Below are 22,017 nucleotides of genomic sequence, written 5' to 3'. Positions count from 1 at the left end.
CTCCATTGTGTCATTGAGTTGTGGCACAATGTACAATATCCCCCTCTCCCCCTTTGTCTTTTCTGTCCGCAGAGTATTTACTCTCACGGACAATTAATGAGTGAAAAAAAAACATGCTACGACACCTGCAGTGGCGCTTATGGCCTCTAGGGGCATGAGCTACTTAGTTCTGCTTTAACCTCTTAAAGCCTTAACCAAGTGCATTTTCCCCAAACTAAAAGCTTCTCGACTGGAGCTTACAGCCTATAGGCCACAGAGTAATGCCTCATTTGAAAGCTAAGAGCTACAAAACTGTTCTTGTTGTGTTGTTGCCACAATTTTTGAAGTGTCTTTTTTGTCTTGTTTTTGTCATGTTTTTGTTGTCTTTTTTATTTTTTGCGCTTTTGTGACTCCTTTTTCATCACTTATTAACTGTGTTTTTGTCGCTCTTTTGTTGCCTTTTGTCCACTTTTTTTGTTGTATTTTCATCCTCGTTTTTGTCTGTGTTTTGACGCTTTGTTCAAGAAGCTTATAGATTTAACACTAACCTGGACAAAATGTGCTCGGTTCAAGCGGGAGTTAAGAGGATGAAGACTGTATATCATGAAGACAAAAACACATGAATCCTCCAGGGAAGTATTTACAGCAAACGTCATGGGTGGAATGGGTGTCTGGTCAATTTCCATTTGAACACAATTTTTCAAAAAGTGCAAAAAGTGGAAGTAAAATTATAAAAGATAGTCAGTAAGTGGGTTTTATAGCTAGAAACTACTTCGATAATCATTCACATACAAATGAGCACTAAAGCATTCTTTCCCAATACGCCATTCATTAAACTGTCACTTGTTAAAGTAATGCATCTATCATTTATTCTCCTTACAAGCCGCAATTGCAGGGCCTGTTAAAAAAATCCAGAGCAATCTGGGTAAATAGCACTTTTAGAGGAGCCTGTGAATACATTCGAGTGAGGAGAAATAGCAGGTTCCACTTGCGTCAGTGAAGAGAGACGTGCCTCGAAGTTTTAAAAATAAACACACTCCTACTCATTGAGGTACTTCGCTCAAATGAAAACTAAAAAGCTGATTTCATAGCATAACTTCCCCAAAACATCCTTTTCTATACTGTAGCTGAAATGACGCCTGTTGACTTTTCTCCGGTCCCTGACGTGGTATACGAGCAATTTCCACCCGAGTTACGCAGATTTACTGACAAAATTACAAGATATCAAACTCATTCTGCTGCCTTCCAATAAAAACAGTGAGTTATTTTCAGTAGGCACGGAGTTTGGGGCCATAAAGTCACATAAAAAATACAGCTATGGCCTTGGAGAACGCATGCTGAGAGAAATATTACGAGCAGAAGGAAGAGTGGGAGAAACTGCTGTCAGAGGAGAGATACATCAGGAAATGAACAGGTAAAAGTGAGAAAGAGTTGGCATTATGTTTTTCTTATCAAGACCCATTCATTCATATGAAGCATGCTCACGCCTGAAGGCAACTGCGGAAATAGGTTTATAATGTGTGCGTCATCATCTGAGGTAAAAACCATGTGAGCAAAGGAATGCATTTTTACATTTTTCTGTAAATACTCAAATTTGTAACAATGGATATCAAGTCTGAGGTATAGTCGACTCAACCAAATGCATTATTAAGTCTTGAAGATTTGTTTTGGACCAAAAGGCTAGAAGTGTTTTTAATTACAATTAAAGCGGTACTAAGTAACTCGTGCCCCAGAGGCCATAAGCGCCACTGCAGGTGTCGTAGCATGTAGCGTTTTTTTACTCATTAATTGTCCGTGAGAGTTAATACTACACTGACAGAAACGACAAAGGGAGAGAGGGATATTGTACATCCAATTACACAATGGAGATATTTTTTTTCCCTCAAACTTGCCTGTAAATACTGTTTAAGTGACGCTAGCCCACAGTTAGCTTTGCCCGTTAGCCTGTTAGCTTCTTCTTCGTGATTCTATTAGTTTACTACTGTAGTACTTTAATCAGCCTCTGAAAAGTTTTTGGCATCTTGGTGTCACAATGCTGTATGTTTTTGAGTCATTTTGTTATGAAATCTGTCCTCAACAGCCAGACATCGAGCTAGGTTTGGTCAGGTGCACCTGAATTAATTAACCTATGTAGGTTTTGGGTTGGTGACAGACACCAGAGCACCCGGAGGAAACCCACTCAGACACAGGGAGAACACAGAACACAGTGCCAACCACTCAGACACTGCGCTGTCTTGTGTTTTTAGTTTGGCAGGGATTAAGATTAGTAGCCTATTCAGGAGTAAATGTTACAATATTTCAGACGTGTTGCTGTACTGCTGAAGACTTGTGAATAATAAAGTACCTCCAAGTGAATAATAAAGTACCCCCAAGCTTTAAAACAAATAATCACACAGTTAAATACAACACATCACTAGTAGAAGCACAACATTAAGGGCTTACCTTGGCACAGATGCGGGTCTAGACCCAGTGAGCGTGGGTCTCCATAATCCTCACTCCCTCCATCTGTGTACGAAGAGGAAACAGAGAAAGAAAAGGAGTGAGTTCGGAAATGCGGGGCAGATGACTGGGCCAACAGCAGCGCCACATCCTCCTCTCCCATGATCCACGTCTGGGACCTCAAGACCCCCAGGAGACTGCTCACGCACAGACCCTCCACGCCCTTCCTTTTGGGGCCCATGCGCCCCCTAATGGTGGCGAAATGCGAGCGCGCCACCACGCTCCACTGTCTCTTCCGCCCCATGTTTAGACTGAGCTGTTATCTATCTACAGGGACTTGCCCAAGCACAAGTCGTTTACATTACAATCACTGCAGCATGGGGAGCAGCACATCACATATGGGCTCTATGGCTGAACGAGCAGGGGGCTAACACAAGTGGGCGTATCCCCGAAAGATAGATCCACTTTAATGATATGAGAATCAATTACGCCCAAGGGAGCCAACAGACGAATTAGCTCCAGTGAATGGAGAGGGGTAGCGAGAGAGAAAGGCGGCGCAGCTAGTGTCACCAGAGAATTGCTTTATAATCCAGTTCAAATGCACATGGATCTAGTGTACCGCAAGCAGAAATACCAGGGGGACGCCCGGGACAAATGATTTATACTTGTGATACGAGGATTAATTAGCCACTGACAGAGGCGTAATAAAGAGCTTGTATGGAAAGTCCCGTAAGCTGATCGTTTTAAACATGCTCATAGATCAAAGAGTGTTACTTCAAGTCAGAGGGAATTGAAAAGTTGTATCTTGCTGTAATTGAAAATAGCAATTAGGGACGTTTCATTAATTCATTTTTCGATTCGGAACAAAAGCAATGTATCCCAGCATCTACATGGATAACTACTGCATTGGGAAAAACAGGATAACTTTCACATCGGGTGTTCAATCCATCCAATGCTAGAATTGAATGATTTCCTGTTTTTCTGATTAATATGTCGTGAAAAGCACTCACATTCAGTCACTATGGGCAACATCCACTAAAAGAAGGGGTACTCAGTTTTTTCCACCTAAAAAAGAGAAATCGCCTCTGACAGTGTATTGTAAACAAAACAATTTGTTATGTTTGACTGAGCGTGACGTTGGTTATCTAAATATAGCTCATATTGATTGCTAACGCGGAAGTGAAGAATGTAAATCAATGTAATTCACTTCAGCGCCCAACAAACAAGAATTCACATGTGCGAGAGGCATTGTGACAGCTATAAATGAGTTAAGGCAGCAGCTATCAGCTTATGCTCAACTTCAAAAAATGGGAGAAACCAGGACTTCCTTTACCATAAGGGTTAAAGGGTTAAGCGCTTGACAAGCCGTTTCTGACGTAACGCGCAATCCTCCTTAAAGTTATCTCACATTTTGTTATCAGCTTTTGCACACAAGCCTGCTTAAGCCTCCAATCAGCGATCTGTACAGAAAAACCCAAACAAACTCTCCAGCATTATCTCTCCCCATCGCAGATTCACACGGCGCGCCCTCAGCCTCGCAGCGGGTCGGGCCCGGCTCACTGGTGGAAAGATCAAGCTCGTCGATGCGCTGATAGAAAGAGCCGAGGGGCATGACGGCTGCTGTGTGAGAACTGGGCCAGCGCAGGATTGACTCCCGACTGCACAGACGGCTCGTTCTGCCTAATGCCTATAGTCAACAAGTCTAAAGATGGATCAAAACAAACTATACTGCTCATTGTTGAATTGAAATCACCATCTCAGCTATGGAAATGCCAATGGTCGTCACAGCTTTCTAATTGTCAGGTCTATGGTCAGGTCTGTGCCAGGAACAGCCCCTGGTTTAGCAAAATTTGACATTTTCGTCTGTTAAATTTGTTGCTTTTTGTGCCTTTTGTGTTTTTGTCGCTTTTTCAATACTTTTTTGTCGCCTTTTTTCAAGAAGCTTTTAGATTTTAAGTCAAGTCAAACTGGAGAAAATGTGTTTGGTAAAGTGGGCGTTAAGAGGTTAAAAGTTTCATCTTCGTTCGTGAATCATCAACAGTCAAAACAAAACTAAACTGAATCGAAATAAAAGATTGATTAACCTCCTAACCAAGTGCATTTTCTCCAGTTTGGCTTTATCCAAAACCAGAGTAACGCCTCATTTGAAAGCTAAGACCTACAAAACTCATCAAGATTTTTTCCTTGTGTTGTTGCCGTCACTTTTTCGTCATATTTTTCTTACATTTTTTAGTTGCTTTTTGTACTTTTTTTTCAATTTATTTATTAAATGTTTTTTTTTGTAATTTAATTTAAATTTTGTCACTTTTTTGTTGCGTTTTCATCCTCATTTTCATCTTGTTTATGTTGCTTTTTCAGAATGAGACTTGTATTCATTGCCATTGTTTGAGACCAAGTTCACAAACTAGGAATTTTTCACAAAGCTTTAAGATTTGGATAAAGCTGAACTGTAGAAAATGCGCTCGGTTCAGGCGGGGGTTAAGGGGTCGTGAGAGGGAAAGGGCACATGTTTTTTTTGTTTCTATATCACAAGATCCTAATGCAAAATTCGAACATACTCCATATATACACAGGTTTGGGAATGGCTGGATTATCAACAACGTGTACTAAATCTGCATATTTCCAGATAAAATCAAACCTGTTTAGACCCGCTTTAGTCCTGGTTGTGATATGCCACACATCCTGCTTTTCGAATAATGTGCAACACTAAATTATAAGTTCTTCGCTGACATTTTTCTGCCTCCCCCTCAACCTTTTCATCAACAGTCTCGCCCAAACACAGCTCTTCACCTCGTGTACCCTGTAGGGGCTACATCGTCGAGTCAAAGCGATTGTAAAAAAAATCCGAACAAGCCGTGGAGCAGACGTGAAGGAACTATAATGGCTTTAACAGTCAGTGATGAAAATACTCACGAGAAGCATGGGTAAATCTAAAACAAGACCAAAATAGATTTTACACACTTACGAACCTCCACACTGAATGAGATTAGCACTTCAGGTGACGATAAGCAACACGATTCAAATGCTGTAAACGTCATCGCGCACTGATTTACTCAGAGGACGTTGTAAAGAGATCTTTGGAGGCTAAGATTTGTGACTTGTCCACAAATTGGTAGTTTTACAGCAAATTTTATTTTGATGTGAAACAATGTGGTGCAGTGGTTGCCAAAGAGGGAGTTGCAAACAGTGAGCATGGGGTGAGCATGGGGTTCTATGCTCACTAAGATGATTAAAAAGGGTTAATGTGACCGATCCAGCTTTTTTGCTAGCGATACCGATACTGGGGTTTGAGTATCTGCCGATATCCGATTCTTACCGATACCAAGAGACTTTCTTAAAGGTGCCATTCTCTGAGTGAAAATTTTAATTGATTCTTTTCTCCATTTTAAGATCAAGAGTCATATTTTATTGTCATGATGTTACAGGCCATCCATCCATCCATCCATCCATCCACTTGTCCGTTGCCGGGTCGTGGGGGCAGCTGTTGGAGCTGTCCAAATCACATTACACCAGACCCTTATGGCTCCTCCTGCAGGTGGTGGGTCCACGGGTCGGCCTCATGATTAAACGGGCCTGTTAAATGGTAAATGGTAAATGGTCTCAACTTATATTTTATTTATTTATTTATTTGATAGGGACATGTGTGAACAATAAACATGTACCACACTACAACATTTATAGCCAAGGCTAATTTGCAATGTCCGTCCCTAGAAGGGCTTTTCAAATTCACACAGAAAGTACAAAAAATACATTTACAGTAACATTAATTAAATACTTCTGACATTACACAAAGGAAGTGCATTGAGTGCAGACTAAAAATGATTGCAGACTTGATCTCTTTTTAAAATATGTTTTAGTTCATTTTTAAAAGCCCCCAGGTCTAAGTCCTGTTTCAGCTCAGGAGGCAAAGAGTTCCAAAGTTTAGCACCCTGGACGGTAAAAGCTGACTGTCCAAAGGTCTTTTTCCTAACGGGTACTTTCACATTTCCATTAGCAGCTCCTCGTGTGATGGAGCCCACTGATCGAAGTGGAACTATGAGCCGTCTGAGAACATCAGGGGCTTGGCTGTGCAGACATTTGTACATTAATTTTAAGTTACAGAATTTAATAAAATTTTCAAAGTTAAGAAAGTTTAACCTCTGCAATACTCCACAATGGTGCGTCCTGACAGATGTTTTGTCTAAAATTTTTAATGCTCTATTGTAAATCAGTCTTAAAGGCCTGACTGTTGTAGCTGTTGCCTGTGACCAGGAGGTTATGCAGTAACTGAGATGAGAGAAAATCATCGCATGCATAAACACACTTGCTGCATGAAATGGTAAACAGCCCCGTATGATTCTGAAACTGTACAGGTTTGATTTGGCTGTTCTTGTGATCTTTTTGACATGACTTTCAAATGTTAGATGGGAGTCCAAGATTAGGCCCAGATATTTAACCTCTTTAACCTGGGCAATGTCTTGACCGTTTATTGTCAGATGCAGTTCTTCCACTGGGTGTAATCTGGAAGCAAAACAAACTGACACTGTCTTACTCAGATTTAGTGTTAGTCCTGAGTTTTGAAACCATACTGACACAGAGTTAAGGTGTTGCTGCAGCTGCGCAGTAACGGCTTCAACACTTTTGCCACTCACAAAGACAACTGTATCATCTGCATACATTTGGAAACCTGCTCCCGGACAGATGTTTGGTAAATCATTTATATACAATGCAAAAAGGAGAGGCCCAAGAATTGATCCCTGGGGGACACCTGTTTTCAGTGTTGTGAAGGATGACTTTTCATTATTAATTATTACACATTGTTGTCTATGTTCCAAATAAGTCTTGAACCACTGTAATGTTGTGTTGTCAAAGTTCAACTGGGATAGTTTCTGTAAAAGTACATTATATATTATATATATTAGTACTATATAGCGCTTTTCCACCTACATTAGGCACTCAAAGCGCTTTACAGCAAGGATCCACTCACCCATTCATACACCAATGTACGCAGACACTGGAGGCAATGTGGGTGAAGTGTCTTGCCCAAGGACACAACGACAATGTGCACTTTCAGGAGGTGGGATTCGAACCCCCGACCTTCCGATCATGAGACGACCCGCTCTACCATCTGTGCCACTGTCGCCCTCTCATAAGGGGCTTCTGAACCTCTCTTGGTCTGAACCGTCACTTAGGACCTGTTTGCCATGGGAGACCCTACCAGGGGCACGAAGCCCCCGACAACAGAGCTCCCAGGATCATTCGGGTGCTCAAACCCCTCCACCATGTTAAGGTGGCGGTTCCAGGAGGGTTGTTACAGATCAATTATCAGTTATATCTATCGATAAACTTTTGGATAAACATTTTACAAGGATCACTGGACTTTTCTACACTAAATATCCTTTGGTTTATGACAGGCTTTAGGTTACAGTTTAGGTTTATGTCATATTAAGTGATCTGATCATTACTTATATGTTAGATCAGTAAATTCTAAAACTAAAATACAAACACTTGGCTCAGTGGACAATTTTATTGTATTAGGCTACTACAAGGTATTTCTATCATAGTTTCTGACCCAGCCTTGATTAGTTTTCGTTAACATTAGCATGCTCCTGCTAACTTTAGCATACTGGTGCTAACCAGTATGTTAAAGTTAAAACTAATTCTCCAGGTTCTGAGCTTTAAAACGATATACAGCATACCCATAGGTGGTAAAAGTTGTGTTTTTAAGGCGTTGGAGCCAAAACTGGTATCGGTTCACTATCAGATAGCTGTAGCCGATACCCGATATCGTATTTAATCCAGTATCGGCTCCGATATCCGATGCCAGATTCGGATCGGTGCATCCCAGACTAAACCAGATTTTTATTTTTTGGCTTGACTGTCATGGCTGTTCCAGATTGTTCGCCTGGTATGGAGTGGAAAATGTCCTGGAGCACTAGTGTAGTTTAAACAAGTTAAAGTGTGATTGTTCCTGTTTATCGTTTTAAGGTTCACTTTGAAAAATGTATATCATCCTTTTATACAACTAGACAACCGGTCACATGAACAATGGTTTAGCTCTCGACCTCTTAACCCCCACCTGAACTGAGCACAAATAGCAAAAAAAACAAGGACCAACAAAGCCACAAAAACGAGACAAAACTCAACAGAAAAACGTGGTGACGACGTGACAAAAAGTACTTTTGTAGGTCTTAGCTTTCAAGTGAGGCATTACACTGTTGCTCTCCAGTCAAGAAGCTTTTAGATTTGGGTAAAGCCAAACTGGAGAAAAAACGGCCTTGGTTCAGGCAGTAAAAGAACAACAAAATGATTTTCTTCTAATCTCCGCTGTGTCAACGTGTATTTTATCGGAAACACATCGAAAGCCCCTTTTCTGCACAGATTGCTCATTTGTTTGCTGGCGGTACAAGTTCTGCCACAGATCAATGCGTTGTTAAACAAAAAACATAAAAGAGGCGTTGCCACATTGACAGACAACTCTTTTTTTTGTTGCTTTTTTTCAATCCGAGCCGAGATTTCTTTGCTGTTGTTTACCGAACATCTGTCAAGTCGTCACGCCGGCGACGAAACACAACTGGATTGGTCTCACTTAGCCTGCTCCGGTTAAAAGACAATCTGAACTTTGTAACGGCTCAAGCTTTAGAGATTGGGAGCGGAAAGCGAAAACCATGAAAGCCCCTCTTAAAAAAAAAACAAGAAATAATGGTCAGTAATGCCACGGCGCAGTGTTGTGGATGTCAAAGGGTCAGTCCAATTCTGTAGATACATCTGATAGGGGTGCCACGGTCCGGACTCCGAGAAGAGAGCTGCACTTTCATTAAGTCGACTTGTTGAACCGCTTGTCGTCCACTGGAGTCAAAGGTGAACTTTAACCTCTTTGATGGGACTCAGGAGCTGTCAGGGGATGATTATTCCAAAATTGCGGTCTTTGTGTAATGTGCCAAGACACAAAGAAGAGCTCAGAGTGGCCATTTTAGCACTGAGTCAAAGCATAATATAAGGATGTCATGATTTGAATTTTAGCTCCACAATTGCTTGTCAAACTTCTGAGAGAGAAAATAGTGGAATCCTATTCACATCTGACCTCCATGCCACTTTCTGAGCGCTCAATTTCGTCTGATCTCGGAAGCTACGAGAGGTCAGGGCTGGTTAGTCTCACGATGGGAGACAGTGTGAGAATAGCAGAGGACACAGTGCACTGGAAAAATTACAATCTTAAATGAGGTAAATGAATGAAAATAGTTTGAATCAAGGTACTTTATGTTGAATATGAGTCAGTTTAAACTAATCTGAGAAAAGATAAAAAATGCTAATGCAAATGGGACGAGCACAAATCCCACTTGAAATCAGACACATTCATTTTCACATTTTAAAAAAATCTTTTTCACTTGAAATTTTACTAAATAATTGGAATTAAGAAAAAATGGGCTTGTTCCATTGGCAATAAGAGGTTTTATCTGATCTAATAACAGACCAAACCAACTCAAACTTCAGATTTAATCTCTTAAAGAAGTAGACCTTACTACCATAGACATAATAATTAATAGACTCCGTCTCCTCTCTCCTCTCCGTTTGCCATAATAACTACATTCAAGGGGGAGATAATGCCGGATTTACAGACTCCTCCTACTCTGCTGTGACGGAGCATGTTCCTAAGAAGGGCATAAGGTTGGGATCTTCACTGTAGACTCGGCCCTCGCAGGGAACATAGTTCGGTCGTAAACACGGCCGCGCCATTAGCTCTAATGCTAACGGCCTGTCAATCAAAGTCCGGCCCTCATTAGTATATGACATTGCTAAAAAAATGTATACGAAAACCCGCCTGGAAAACCATACTCCCTGCCTCATGAAGAAGAAGCTAACAGACTAATGGACAAAGCTAACTGCGGGCTAGTGCCACTTAAACAGTGTTCACAGCCAAATTTAAGTGAAAAAAGATGATCTCCCTTGTGTCATTGAGTAGTGACACAGTGTACAATATCCCTCTCTCCGTTTGTCTTTTCTGTCAGCGTAATTTTTACTCTCACGGACAATTAATGAGTAAAAAAAACGCAACATGCTTCGACACCTGCAGTGGCACTTATGGCCTCTAGGGGCAAGACACTTGACCCAAATTGCCTTTATTGTTCCAGTGATTGGTGGCTAATTATTGGCAGCATCAGCGCCACCTCACTCTGTCTATCCCTAAGGCAGATGTGTGGGGAAAAAAATGAATAATGCACAAAATGGAAAAGCAAATGTCAGCGTTTTATAGCACTAATGCATTTGTATTATATTCATTCATTCTTTTAAAGGTTTAGATTTTTCTGACATATATTGATAATTACAAATCAATATCCACGTTCCCAAGCATGAAGCGGTCCACATAACAACACCCAATGGAAGATGCAGGTTAACTCAACCAGCAAAGATTTCCTCATATAAAAATCCTCGATATATCCCTCTCCACATGAAAGCCTCCAAGAAAATACAACCGCCAAAGGTGAACTGAGTATGTGAGAAGACAAGCTATTTATCTCACTGATTCTCTACATTAAACAAAAGGGGGAAAAAGATCAATGTACACTTGGCCGTAAAATCTATTGATCCCTGCCGTTCACATGAGGGACTTCTCCACCACCACCGCGGCGGCAGACAGAGGCAGACAGAACCAGCTGTAACTGAGGCGTGAGATCGAAACACACTCCGGATATAAAGCGTCTGGAGAATTGGATCTTTCAGCTCAGTGACTAACAGACTGACACTGCACCGGTTCAGGTCCCTGTCTAGTCTAGCTCCGCATTTACTCAATCTGCTTGCTATTGTTGTTCTCAAATTGATAGCGTCAGATTGGCCAGAACAAATAGAAAATTGAGCCCATGAATCAGACACCTGTGTTATTATACCTGATGAAGCTGCACAGTGTTTCAGTGCGTTGATACTGGGCTCGTTTGACCCATCGTACATCATTTCATTTGACAACTCCAGCTTTTAAACAATAAAACAATGCAATAAAAATGAAAATGAAAATTTGAATCATGATAGACAAAACCACTTAATAAATGACAGTATGTACGTATCTGAAATATTGCCACTCTGCTCTTACTTTTCTGCACATTCTTTTGCAGTCGCTACAGCAATAATGAATCCTCTACTTTCTCCAGCACCTGGGCCTTGAAGACACTCCAAAACAAGAGTGTATAATTCATGAGATAAAGGCCCAACAAATTATTTACATGGATCTTTGTTGCTCATTTGAAAAACTTGAGTGTAGCGCGTCCCTCGCCTTGAGCAAAAAGAGCAAGAGCTGCTTCATATTTAACGAGAGCATGCAAATAAATAAGCTGCGCTAAAAGAATAATGGATCCAAGCCATGCCAGCAGCGGTACAAAGCGAGAGGAGTTTGTCCCCCTTTTTGTTACGCAACTGTGGACGTCTGGGGGCTACGGCAAACCCCCAATGCCAGTCTTTTTATAGCCAGCATATCCCACTACACCTGCCTCCCCAGATACACCATGTCCTGTATTACAAGTGCGCAACAATGTGGTAAAAACACAGCAGACAACGAGATACGTGAATATGTGAATAGTCGGAATAATCGAGTCATTGTTTTATGCCAGGCTGATGGTTACAACTGGGCGCTGCCAACGAAACATATGGTTTGTCTCATTGCGGAAATTATATTTTAAGAGGGAAAATACACTTCCCAACCTGCCTCAGTCAAGATGGGGACTTGAAGGAAATCCCTGATTGGTTGAGGAGATAATGATTCCTACAAGTGCAGCAGCAGTGTTTGGGGAAAAGAAAGAAGCAAAAAAACTCTCCATCTGAACAAAAATTGGGTTGGGATACAGCAAAGGCTATTTTAAAAAGTTATAGCCTGCACACAAAACAAGGTCGCTTTCAAGATTCGCCCAAAATGTTATGACTAGTCCACTACTGATTTGGTTCAAGGGCTATTTTCAAAGAAACCAGTCGTAGCAACAACAAAAAATATAGAAGGATTCTATTTATCGGTCCGTCAGCCTGTGACCAGATGTCGCACAAGTAACTCTCTGTTAAAATATATACAGTATGTACATCACATAATAGAGTTTGGGAAATTCCACAGTTACATGGAGATCCACCATCTTTGCAGCTGTTAGCATACATTTCCATTAACTAACAGTAGCTAAAAACAGTATATAAAGTGGAGAAAATAGCCTTGGAACAACTCATTTAGCCGCTGAGTTACTGCTGGTAAATACATCTAACAGACTGTGGTGTCCAAGTGTTTTAATGTGAACAGTAACTCCAGTATTGTAACTTTTAAAATCTCCATTAGTTTACTATTGCTGCTAATCCCATAATGCTCAGCGATATGACGTCACATTCCCGAACTCTATAGTAGTCATGATGAGTAAACAGTAAACATCTCAAAATATACTTCAAACTAGAGATGCCCCAATGTCCGATACTGGGATCGGACATCGGAGCCAATACTGGAAAAAATCTGATGTTGGGTATTGGCTACAAATGAACCAATACTAGTTTTGCTCTCAACGCCTTCAAAACACAACTTTTACCACCTAAATCTTGTGAATATGGGCATGCTGCATATCATTGTAAAGCTAAGCTAACTCTGCGGTTAGCAATAGCACGCTAAAGCTGCGGAAGCACGCTAATGCTAACGAAAACTAATCTAGGCTGGGTCAGAAACGATGATAGAAATACCTAAAGCCACTGCTGAAGCCAAGTGTTTGTATTTCAGTTTAAGAAATAACTGATCTAACATATTTGTAATGATCAGATCAATTTGAGTTGTTTATATTAATGTAACCTAAAGCCTGTCATATACCAAAGGATATTTAGTGTAGAAAAGTCATTGTTAAATGTTTATCCAAGAGTTTATCTATATATATAATTGATACTTGATCGGTAACATGACAATAAAATATGACTTTATTGATCTTACAATGGAGAAAAGTCAATAAAAATTTCACTCAGAGAATGCCACTAAATAAAGTAAATATCGGATATCGGCAGATACTCAAACCCCGGTATCGGAAGCTGGATCAGTGCAAAAATATAATAAATCTATGATAAAACAACACAATTTAAAACCCCCAAACACCTCCGATCTTCTAACCTACAGTAGATTTGCAAGGCCACACCTGCCCTTCTTCTGACACTACGCCGTTTGCCAACTACAGCTACTATAATATTTTCTTACTTGGCATAATAACAACAGGAAAAACCCCATTCAGTGAAGTGACCCTAGCTGTCCAAGCATAATAACAGCCGAAGGACAGAGGCAGTGTGGCGGCGGCTTCGGGCCAGAGAGGTGACGCATATGTGAGGGCCCGGTTGCGTCAGGCCCAGCAGTGTCCTGGACGGATGGAGGTGTGATGAAGCAGGAAGAAGAGAATCACTGAGCAAAACATTTAACGAAAAAGGGAAAAAAAAAAAAGTGATGGCTCAGACACCTACACAGTCAGCTGAGAAAAGCAGTGTCGCCGCTCCGTGTGGGTGATTTTGTGTCGAAATACGTGATAATAAAAGATGTGAAAAGGTGGCAGGATGGATGGATTGAAAGGTGCTCCTACCTCCAGTCTGACACACAGCGGGGGGACACAGCACGGGGCGAGCGAGTGAAAGGCAACCAAAATAAATGGACGGAAATAGAAATGTTACATGGATTTGCGCTGGCCACTGTGAGATGATAAAGCGATGAGGAGAGAAAGGAGGAGACCGAAACTTTTTTTTTTAAAGGGCTAAAGGAATTTGTCATGTGTTCGATTTTTATTAAATTCAAATTTCTATAACCACGATTTAGACAGTGAATCCTTTTCCCGTCCAAAGCCCAGAATGATGTATTTTCTCCCAAATAACGATACAGTGACATGGAGAGGAGCAAAGCGGTTCAGCAGCCCATAAATACATAAATAACGATGATGCTAACGTTAGCTTTGTGCTAACCGCTAGCTTTTTCCACCTCTACTAGAAAATCTGTTTACTTTTCAGATGAGAATGAGACAAAACAGTCCCGTCTCATTTGTATGGATCAGATTTGAACTCAACTTTGTTTGTGTGGGATAAATATGCGTGTAGTCTGCCAGAAAACGTGTGAAAAGTAGGCTATCTATCAGGGAAGCCTTGAGACACCGACAATCTTGTACTCAAATGTATGAGGCAAATCACTTCTTCTAAAACACAAGTGCAGAATTTGTTGTTTGTTTGTTTTGACCAACAAATGGGAGAATCTTAGGAAAATTGTACAACTATCAATAGCTACACCTTTAGTTTTCCATAATTGCTTAAATATTCATGTCAGTACGGTTTAAAACTGTGACAAAACCAAAACAGAAAGAGGGAAATAAAATGCCTTTCAAACTTCTTGTCAACCACACAGCCTATATTTTATCCATGCTATTCTATGCTTGATGTATGTACTGTATGTATATATTGTATGAATACAAGCGGCCGAAATGAGTTTCCTTCGCAGGGTGGCTGGGCGCACCCTTCGAGATCGGGTGAGGAGCTCAGTTACCCGGGAGGAGTTCGGAGTAGAGTCGCTGCTCCTTCATGTCGAAAGGAGCCAGCTGAGGTGGCTCGGGCATCTGTTCCGGATGCCTCCTGGTCGCCTCCCGCGGGAGGTGTTCCAGGCATGTCCTAGTGGGACAAGGCCTCTTGGAAGGCCCAGGACACGCTGGTGGGACTATGTCTCCGAGCTGGCCTGGTGTCGCCTCGGGGTCCCCCCAGAACAGCTGGAGGAGGTGTGTGTGGATCGGGAAGTCTGGGCATCTCTGCTGAGACTGCTGCCCCCGCGACCCGGCCCCGGATAAAGCGGAAGAAAATGGATGGATGGATGGATATTCTATGCTTAAGACCTGCTTTGATAGTCAATCTTCCATCAATAAAGGAAAGAGTAGTCTTAATCAACACTAGCAATGATAAATTGGCAAAATGTTATGTAGAGAGTGTTATGTTATGAGTCTCACAATACTTACAGTAATAAGAGTTTTTGTGGTTGATATGGGATGGTTTCATTTTTATGCGGTAATGGGCCACAAGAAATCAACCTTGGTAGCAACTAATGGGAATGCGACAATCAACTAAAACAAAAAAGTTTAATAGTTGTCTAATACATGTGTGACAGCCACCAGAGGCACACAAATCATCCTAAAAGTATTACTTGAAGTGACTTAAGTGTCTTATTGTTCTTTGTCCTCAGCGGAGCATTTTGGTCTTGATTACCTCACTCAATAGTCATTAAGGGCCTAAACAGATTTACTAACTAAAGAGGCAACTTCATTTGTATTCGTGGTTTGTGCAGAGGCCGCGGTTGTTGTGTTTCTGACTCTTTGATGCCGTCACTCCTCGCCACGAGAGGCCGAGCAGCTTCACCTCCGCTTCCCTTTGACCCGCGGCGGTGCACGCAGCGGGTTCTGGAGTCCCGCGAAGGGCACAGATGCCTCTGTCTGCACTGACGGATTCGGTTTAATGAAGGAGCAGAAGAGAAAGCTGGGCGGGAGAGGCGAGATACTCAAGAAGACAGAGCCTTGACCATGTTTCTCCAATGAACGTTTTCCACACTGGTCACATAGCTCGTTTCAAATGATAACGCACAATGATATCGCTTAATTTTTTATGTGTTGCTTGTGTTAATATTTTATTCATTTTCATCTAGAAAAATATTAAAATATGTCTATAAAGAGCTGCAACCCAGTGTTTTTACTGAGAATGTGAGGACAGAACCAGGGCTAGCACTGCATACCAACTAAATCAGAATAAAATTATATTTAAATGAGGGTCAACTCCAAATTAGCGAGTACTTGCATGTCCAAGCAATGACTAACCCATCACTTTCCCAAACCACCTTTCACAAGATGAAACAGAAAACACAATAACTTTATTTGGACTCCATAAATCAAATTTAAGTGTGAGTAGCACCATATCTTGTTTAGATGATGAAATGTAAAAAGTATTTCTATTTTCCCAATAAATCCACTTTATAAAAATCAAATAAGAAAAATGTCCCTTCTAAATTATTGTGCTTTAGCAACAGTGCCAGTGGGGATTTTATACTTTGCTTCCCTCCATCTTTCACAAAGGCGAAAATGAGATTTTAACAGCACGACGCCTTGGGCAACACTGGGCCACATTTCATATAAAAATATACTGTCAAAATGAATTCACAACGGACGGGACAAGATGTTTGCATGTAAAAAGTTGGGGTAAAACTAAAGCAAGTGATGTTGATTTGGCAGAAAGATAGTAATAGGATGTCAATTCCCAGAGTCAGTGATGCTTCGTGTGGCGTCTCAAAGTCTCAAAGCGATAGCCCCGCCAATAATCATTTAAAGTGTGCCATCGCAAATCATTGGTTAAGCTTCGGCTAAGATTAAGTTTGTCCATGTTGGAAGATTTTTCTTCTGCATTTCATTTGACTCATCCCTCAGTGCCCTGGGGAAATCGGGAGTCAGGAGCAGTGGATGACCGCAGTGCAGCACCTAAGGACCCATCTGCTGATCTTGAGTTGCAGGAATGGAGTATAAGCGGAAAAGAGGGAGAAGAGGCAAACTGCTATCTGAAAGGTCCCTGTCGAGCGCAGGACTTCACTCTCTGATTAGGTTTATTGGATTTTCTGATAATATGAACATTCAAATTTCTTACAGCCTGTGTTCTTGTGTCATACATTGGGATGTGTCAGCTGCACTCTGCTGCCTTCTTCCGAAATATCGCATGATGTTGATGTGACATAATGGTCTATCTCTTTTAAAGGAACAGGCCACAGTTTGTCCATACTGAGATCTGTTCTTACCTGAGCTTAGAGGAGTTGATGCCTACCTGTCTGGTCTTTGTGTGTGCGCTCAAAAACACCAAAGATATTGTTAGCATTTAGCCTCTCCTACCTTCCCCTATGGGGCCAAACGGGGGTAAAGTTAGAAGCGACCAAGCTCTTCCACGTTTCCCCTATTTAAAGATGGTTACAAGAGTAGTTACACGATCTAAGTATAGTCACACAAAATTAATCATGTGGATTTTCAAAGCAGATAAAAGGGGTACTATATTGTACGCCGTAATAACACCTTAGGAGCACTTCGACATCCGTGCAGTAATATCTTCACTTTACTGCACGGACGTCGAATTGCTCCTGCTCCAGTTATTAAGCCTTAAAATATAGTACCCCTTTATATTGCAAGGCCAGTACGCATCAACTCGTCTAAGCTCAGGTAAGAACATATCTCAGTATGGAAAAACAGTGGCCTGGATTATAGTGTTTAGGTCAGTATAGTTTTTGAGCCTAGCTTTCACCTTGAAAGTCCTTACTGATGCATTAGGCACTTTTATGTAACCCACTCAACAAAAACAGGTGTCCAACAGAGAAATCATTGAGATTAGCGATTGGTGAAGCTCGTATTAGACTCAATATATGTAAATAAATGCAGGCTGCGGTGCACAAGGGCAGCAGCAGTTCATGGTCAAAGATAGAGCTGCAGGCAGTAGATTAGTACACAGTGACACGCTTTGTTAAATCACCTCACACTGGGTCATACAGTAGGTATATTCAGCATTAGCTTAAGGCTACGTACACTACTCCGAGAGGGAGACATCCCATTATTTAACACAGTGTGCCATCATAAATAAATAAATGTACTCAGGCTGGGCTGAATTTTATTAGGCAAATGACTAAAATGCAGCTGCTTCAAATGTGGAACTTGGAAATTCAGGGTCTTGCCGTATGCCTTGTAAAGGGTCTTATAGTTTGTCGCTCTGTCAGATTGTGGGAATACAGTAATAGTGTGCTATAGTTAGTGCTGCCCTGGGCAAATTTACTTTTTTCTTGACACTTGAGTATTCCTGTAACTTTTTTCATAACTTTCTGATTATGACAGAGCTCAAATTAGGTTTTGTCTATGCTCAACAATATATAGGCATTTAAACCTGAGTACAGAATAAAATAATTACTAAAATGATTTGCATCATGTCAATCGAGTAAGGGTTGTACTATGAAGTGAACACGTGGTGACGTTCTCCCTATAATTTCAGTTCTATGAGGTCTCACATTTTATAACAATTCAATCTAATTATAGGCTCTCATTCTGACTGAGCATAAGGCATACAAAAAGAGACTACTTTAAACCAGGGCGCCTCTAAGTTGGATTTAAGACTTCTCAAAGCTGCTCCAAATACATAGCAACATTATCTCTTTTGTTTATCCATTTATTTAATCTTGTCTACTCTTTTATTAAGGCCACAGTCACACAGTGGGCCTCAAAATGCCAGCAAACAACTGCCAGACAAAAGGCCTTGGCACACTGTATCTCCAAAATAGCTATGTGTGCAAAAATGGGAGCAGAAAGGGTGCGTCTGATGTTTGGACAGCAAAAGGCCAGACGGGTGGGGAGTCATTTTGTATTTTAACATGCTTCTCATCTGAGTGCACAAGTTTTTCAACCTGTGAGGCCACCAATTACGAAGGAAAATACGGTAAAAGCAGCCACAGACACAAACAAGACAAAAGAAAGGAGAATCTGCTGGAGAAAGATATATATGATTCACTGCCCCCCGACTGTCCTCTATCGCTCCCTGTGCACTCAATTGTATTCTTATACGTTGCTCGCCTGAGCAGAGTATAGTTCTTTCTATCGTGTATTGTTCCGAAAGGAGAAAAGAAATCTCCTCTAACACAGGCAGTCAATGATTCAATTGTTGTTTGCATTCATGTTAGATGACCTCAATAAAACAACCTTATTTATCCAAGGTTAGGAATGGCAACATAATTCCTAAGGGCTATTTTGCTGAATTTCATCTGCCAAGCCAAAAAACAAACATTGCCTTTCTTTTTTCTTCCCTGATGGGATGGGCATATTCCAAAATGACAAAACCATTATTGTTCAGGGAGCATGAGACAACATTTTCACTCACGGATTGGCCTCCTCCAAGTCCTGACTTCTCCATTGAGAACCTTTGGGAAGTGTTGGAAAAGGCTTCACGAAGGCTAATTGACTCTTCAATCATCCATAAAACATCTTGGTGAAAAACCTTAGGAATTAATGCAACACTGGATGAAAATAACTCAGGTGCTCATAGAAACAAGGCCACAGGTATTGCATGTTGTAAAATATATCTAAAAGCGATCCCACGCTGAGTGTGTGAACTTTATTTGGGTGACTTAAATTGTCTGGCTATTGTCAAAGCGGGATCATAAATCTACAAGCCACCCACCATCTGGGTATCGCAATAGCAACAGCAATGACATGGGTGTACAGCTGCAAACAAGCCGGTCTGAATAATGAAAAACACATTAAATATAAAACAGAGCGGGGAGTTGTAGTCTACAGTGGCACCACGGCAGACACTAACACCCGGTAATGCATGATGGGAAAGAAAGTGGGCTATGACTCTGGCTGGGTGTTCTTTATCATCGTCATGACAGCCACTCCGTATGGGGCCTATATTTAGGAGGTACAAAAGGATGTCCTAACCTGTACGGTTGCTGTTAGGACACGGATGCTACGCTTTTAGAGGCGTAGGAAAATGTGTCAAAAATACATTACTGTATAATTACAATACAAAATTTAGTCTTATTTCAGCTTTGCTTCAGTGTTATTTAACAGCTTAGGAACAAGCAGTGTTATGAAACCTATTTAAGAGCAACCTGTGGGCTTTTGTGCATCAACTGAGTAGAAAAATATGCATGGATACTGACATTTTTAGCCAACTGCAATGATTTTATATGGCAAAAAAAAAGCATGGGCTTCAAAGCACTTTTATTAAGTGGTACATTATGAACTAGAAGTTAAACCATGGAAAGAATTAATAAGTTTTAGATCGACACAGCATTTGCTAACTAGCAAAATGCAAAAGGATGTGATTCAAATGTATTTACAATTGTAACCAAATACCTGTAAAAACAATAATACCAGTTCTAGTGTAGGATTGCAGTCTCGCTTCACTGGACGTTGCTGACCTATAATGTAACATTGGTCACATAAATAACTACTAGGATGTAACACAAGGACTATCATTTAACAATATAATATAGTATTACACATAACGGAAGAAAAAAACGAACAGGAGCAAGGTTGCTTACTCACTATGACTAAACCCAACACTAAAAGAGACGCACCTACATAGTACATGCAAATTACCAGTACCCTCCATTAATTGTAACAATATGTTCTCCCAGACATTATTTCATCCCTTTACTAAAACATAAAAGCCACAGACTGTCTCCTTGGCAACAACACAAGGGTGTAAACAACAACTTACTTCTGGTCTTTTTCTTTGCTTCATTTTTGCTTGTTAAATGATGTGCAAAAATATTTTCAAAGACGGATGCAACTAGGTTGTCAATCTGGCTCTTGACAGACAAAGCTTTCAGAGGAGAAAGTAACAGCTAGTACGAGGTCTCGTATAGAGACCATATAGAGACTGTGCTATGCACACACTGGGCCACCCTGGCATGTGAGAGCTAGAAAGAAAGGAAAGAAATTATAGAAAAGAGCAGAAATGTAGACCGGCTTGGACAAAAGACAGGAGGCAGAGCTGGATATAGGATGATGGATATAAATATAGCCAGCTATTAGCGTTAGTTGTTTATGACTCAGGATTTATTGAATTTCAAGACTGAGATTGAGACAAAATGAAGAGCAAACGCACTAAAATCACAATCTGTATAGTGAAATTAGGATTAAAATGTCCTTTGAATAGTAAACCTCTAAAACATGTTCTGAAATGCATGTGATTCTTGTTTAAGATTTAGATTTTAGAGTATTTAACGCTTCTGAAATTGTTTAAAAAGTGCAAATCTAATCCAAACTCATGCAGAATTATTTGAGATGGTTTGGATATACAGTACATGTAGAATGAACTTGAGATAGCAGTTGAAGGTCTGAAGGATCCCCAAAGAGCAATAAAGATGAAGTAAGTTGATAGAACGTTGGACCTAATAAAGCGTCCTGGACATCGGGACAGGAAAGCGATTACACATGAGAACTTAGGTCTACCTGTTGAAAAGGCTGTTGTCAAGCCCTTCCATTATGCCGTAATGCTTTTTGATACCTTTATCATGTGGCGAATGGAAACACAATGTCCCTCTCGCCACGCTCGTATAGGCTCTTCTCTCCATTCAAAGACACACGGCACTGAGCAGCAATAATGAGCCCATCCACATCAAGAGCCACAATGAAAGCCCAGTTTCCCTGACTCTGGCAAGACACAACAGGACGCTGCCGCCGCTGCTACAGAGGGACAGAGGGGGGCTGATGGGTCCTGCGTGGCATCAAAAATTCAAATGGGCTGGCATCATGTTATTTCAGATTTGACACAAGCTAATGCACACGAGCAAAAGCTGTTTTGTCAGTGGGGCGCTCGATCTGTACAAGGCAGTTGTGAAGCAAAATTAAGGGGGGGAAAAGTAATATGCAAAACCCATGTTAAAATAAAAGGCACAAAATGGAAAGTATTTCTCATAGACTCTATTGGGGAATGTGTCCTCTGCATTGGCCTTAAATCAGTGTCATTGGGGCAACCTTTCAATAGACCTTCTGCAGATTTTGAGCCAGAAACCTCTGCAGGTTTTGAGCCAGAAACTTGGGGTTAACTGGCTCAAAATTGGATTACCTGGAGTATTATCATCTGTGCTGCTTCCAA

The 22,017-nt window shown here is 41.0% G+C and overlaps 1 protein-coding gene across 10 annotated transcripts in view; it reads right to left on the bottom strand.

Annotated features, from left to right (window-relative positions):
- tanc2b (tetratricopeptide repeat, ankyrin repeat and coiled-coil containing 2b) overlaps positions 1–22,017 on the bottom strand; it is a 201,369-nt gene that overhangs the window by 112,015 nt on the left and 67,337 nt on the right. For 9 of the 10 annotated variants that reach the window (XM_079577073.1, XM_079577070.1, XM_079577074.1 and 6 more), the window contains one exon: positions 2,422–2,484. In XM_079577073.1, the coding sequence (XP_079433199.1) occupies positions 2,422–2,484 (63 nt within the window). Of the gene's footprint in view, positions 1–2,421; positions 2,738–22,017 lie in introns of those variants that run through there. The other variant, XM_079577066.1, reaches the window with a different exon arrangement.

This window comes from Gobius niger (assembly GCF_951799975.1).
Source record: "Gobius niger genome assembly, chromosome: 19".
NCBI classification, from domain to species: Eukaryota; Metazoa; Chordata; class Actinopteri; order Gobiiformes; family Gobiidae; genus Gobius; species Gobius niger.
The sequence above is the reverse complement of the archived record's forward strand: the minus strand, read 5'-3'. Positions and strand labels throughout refer to the sequence as shown.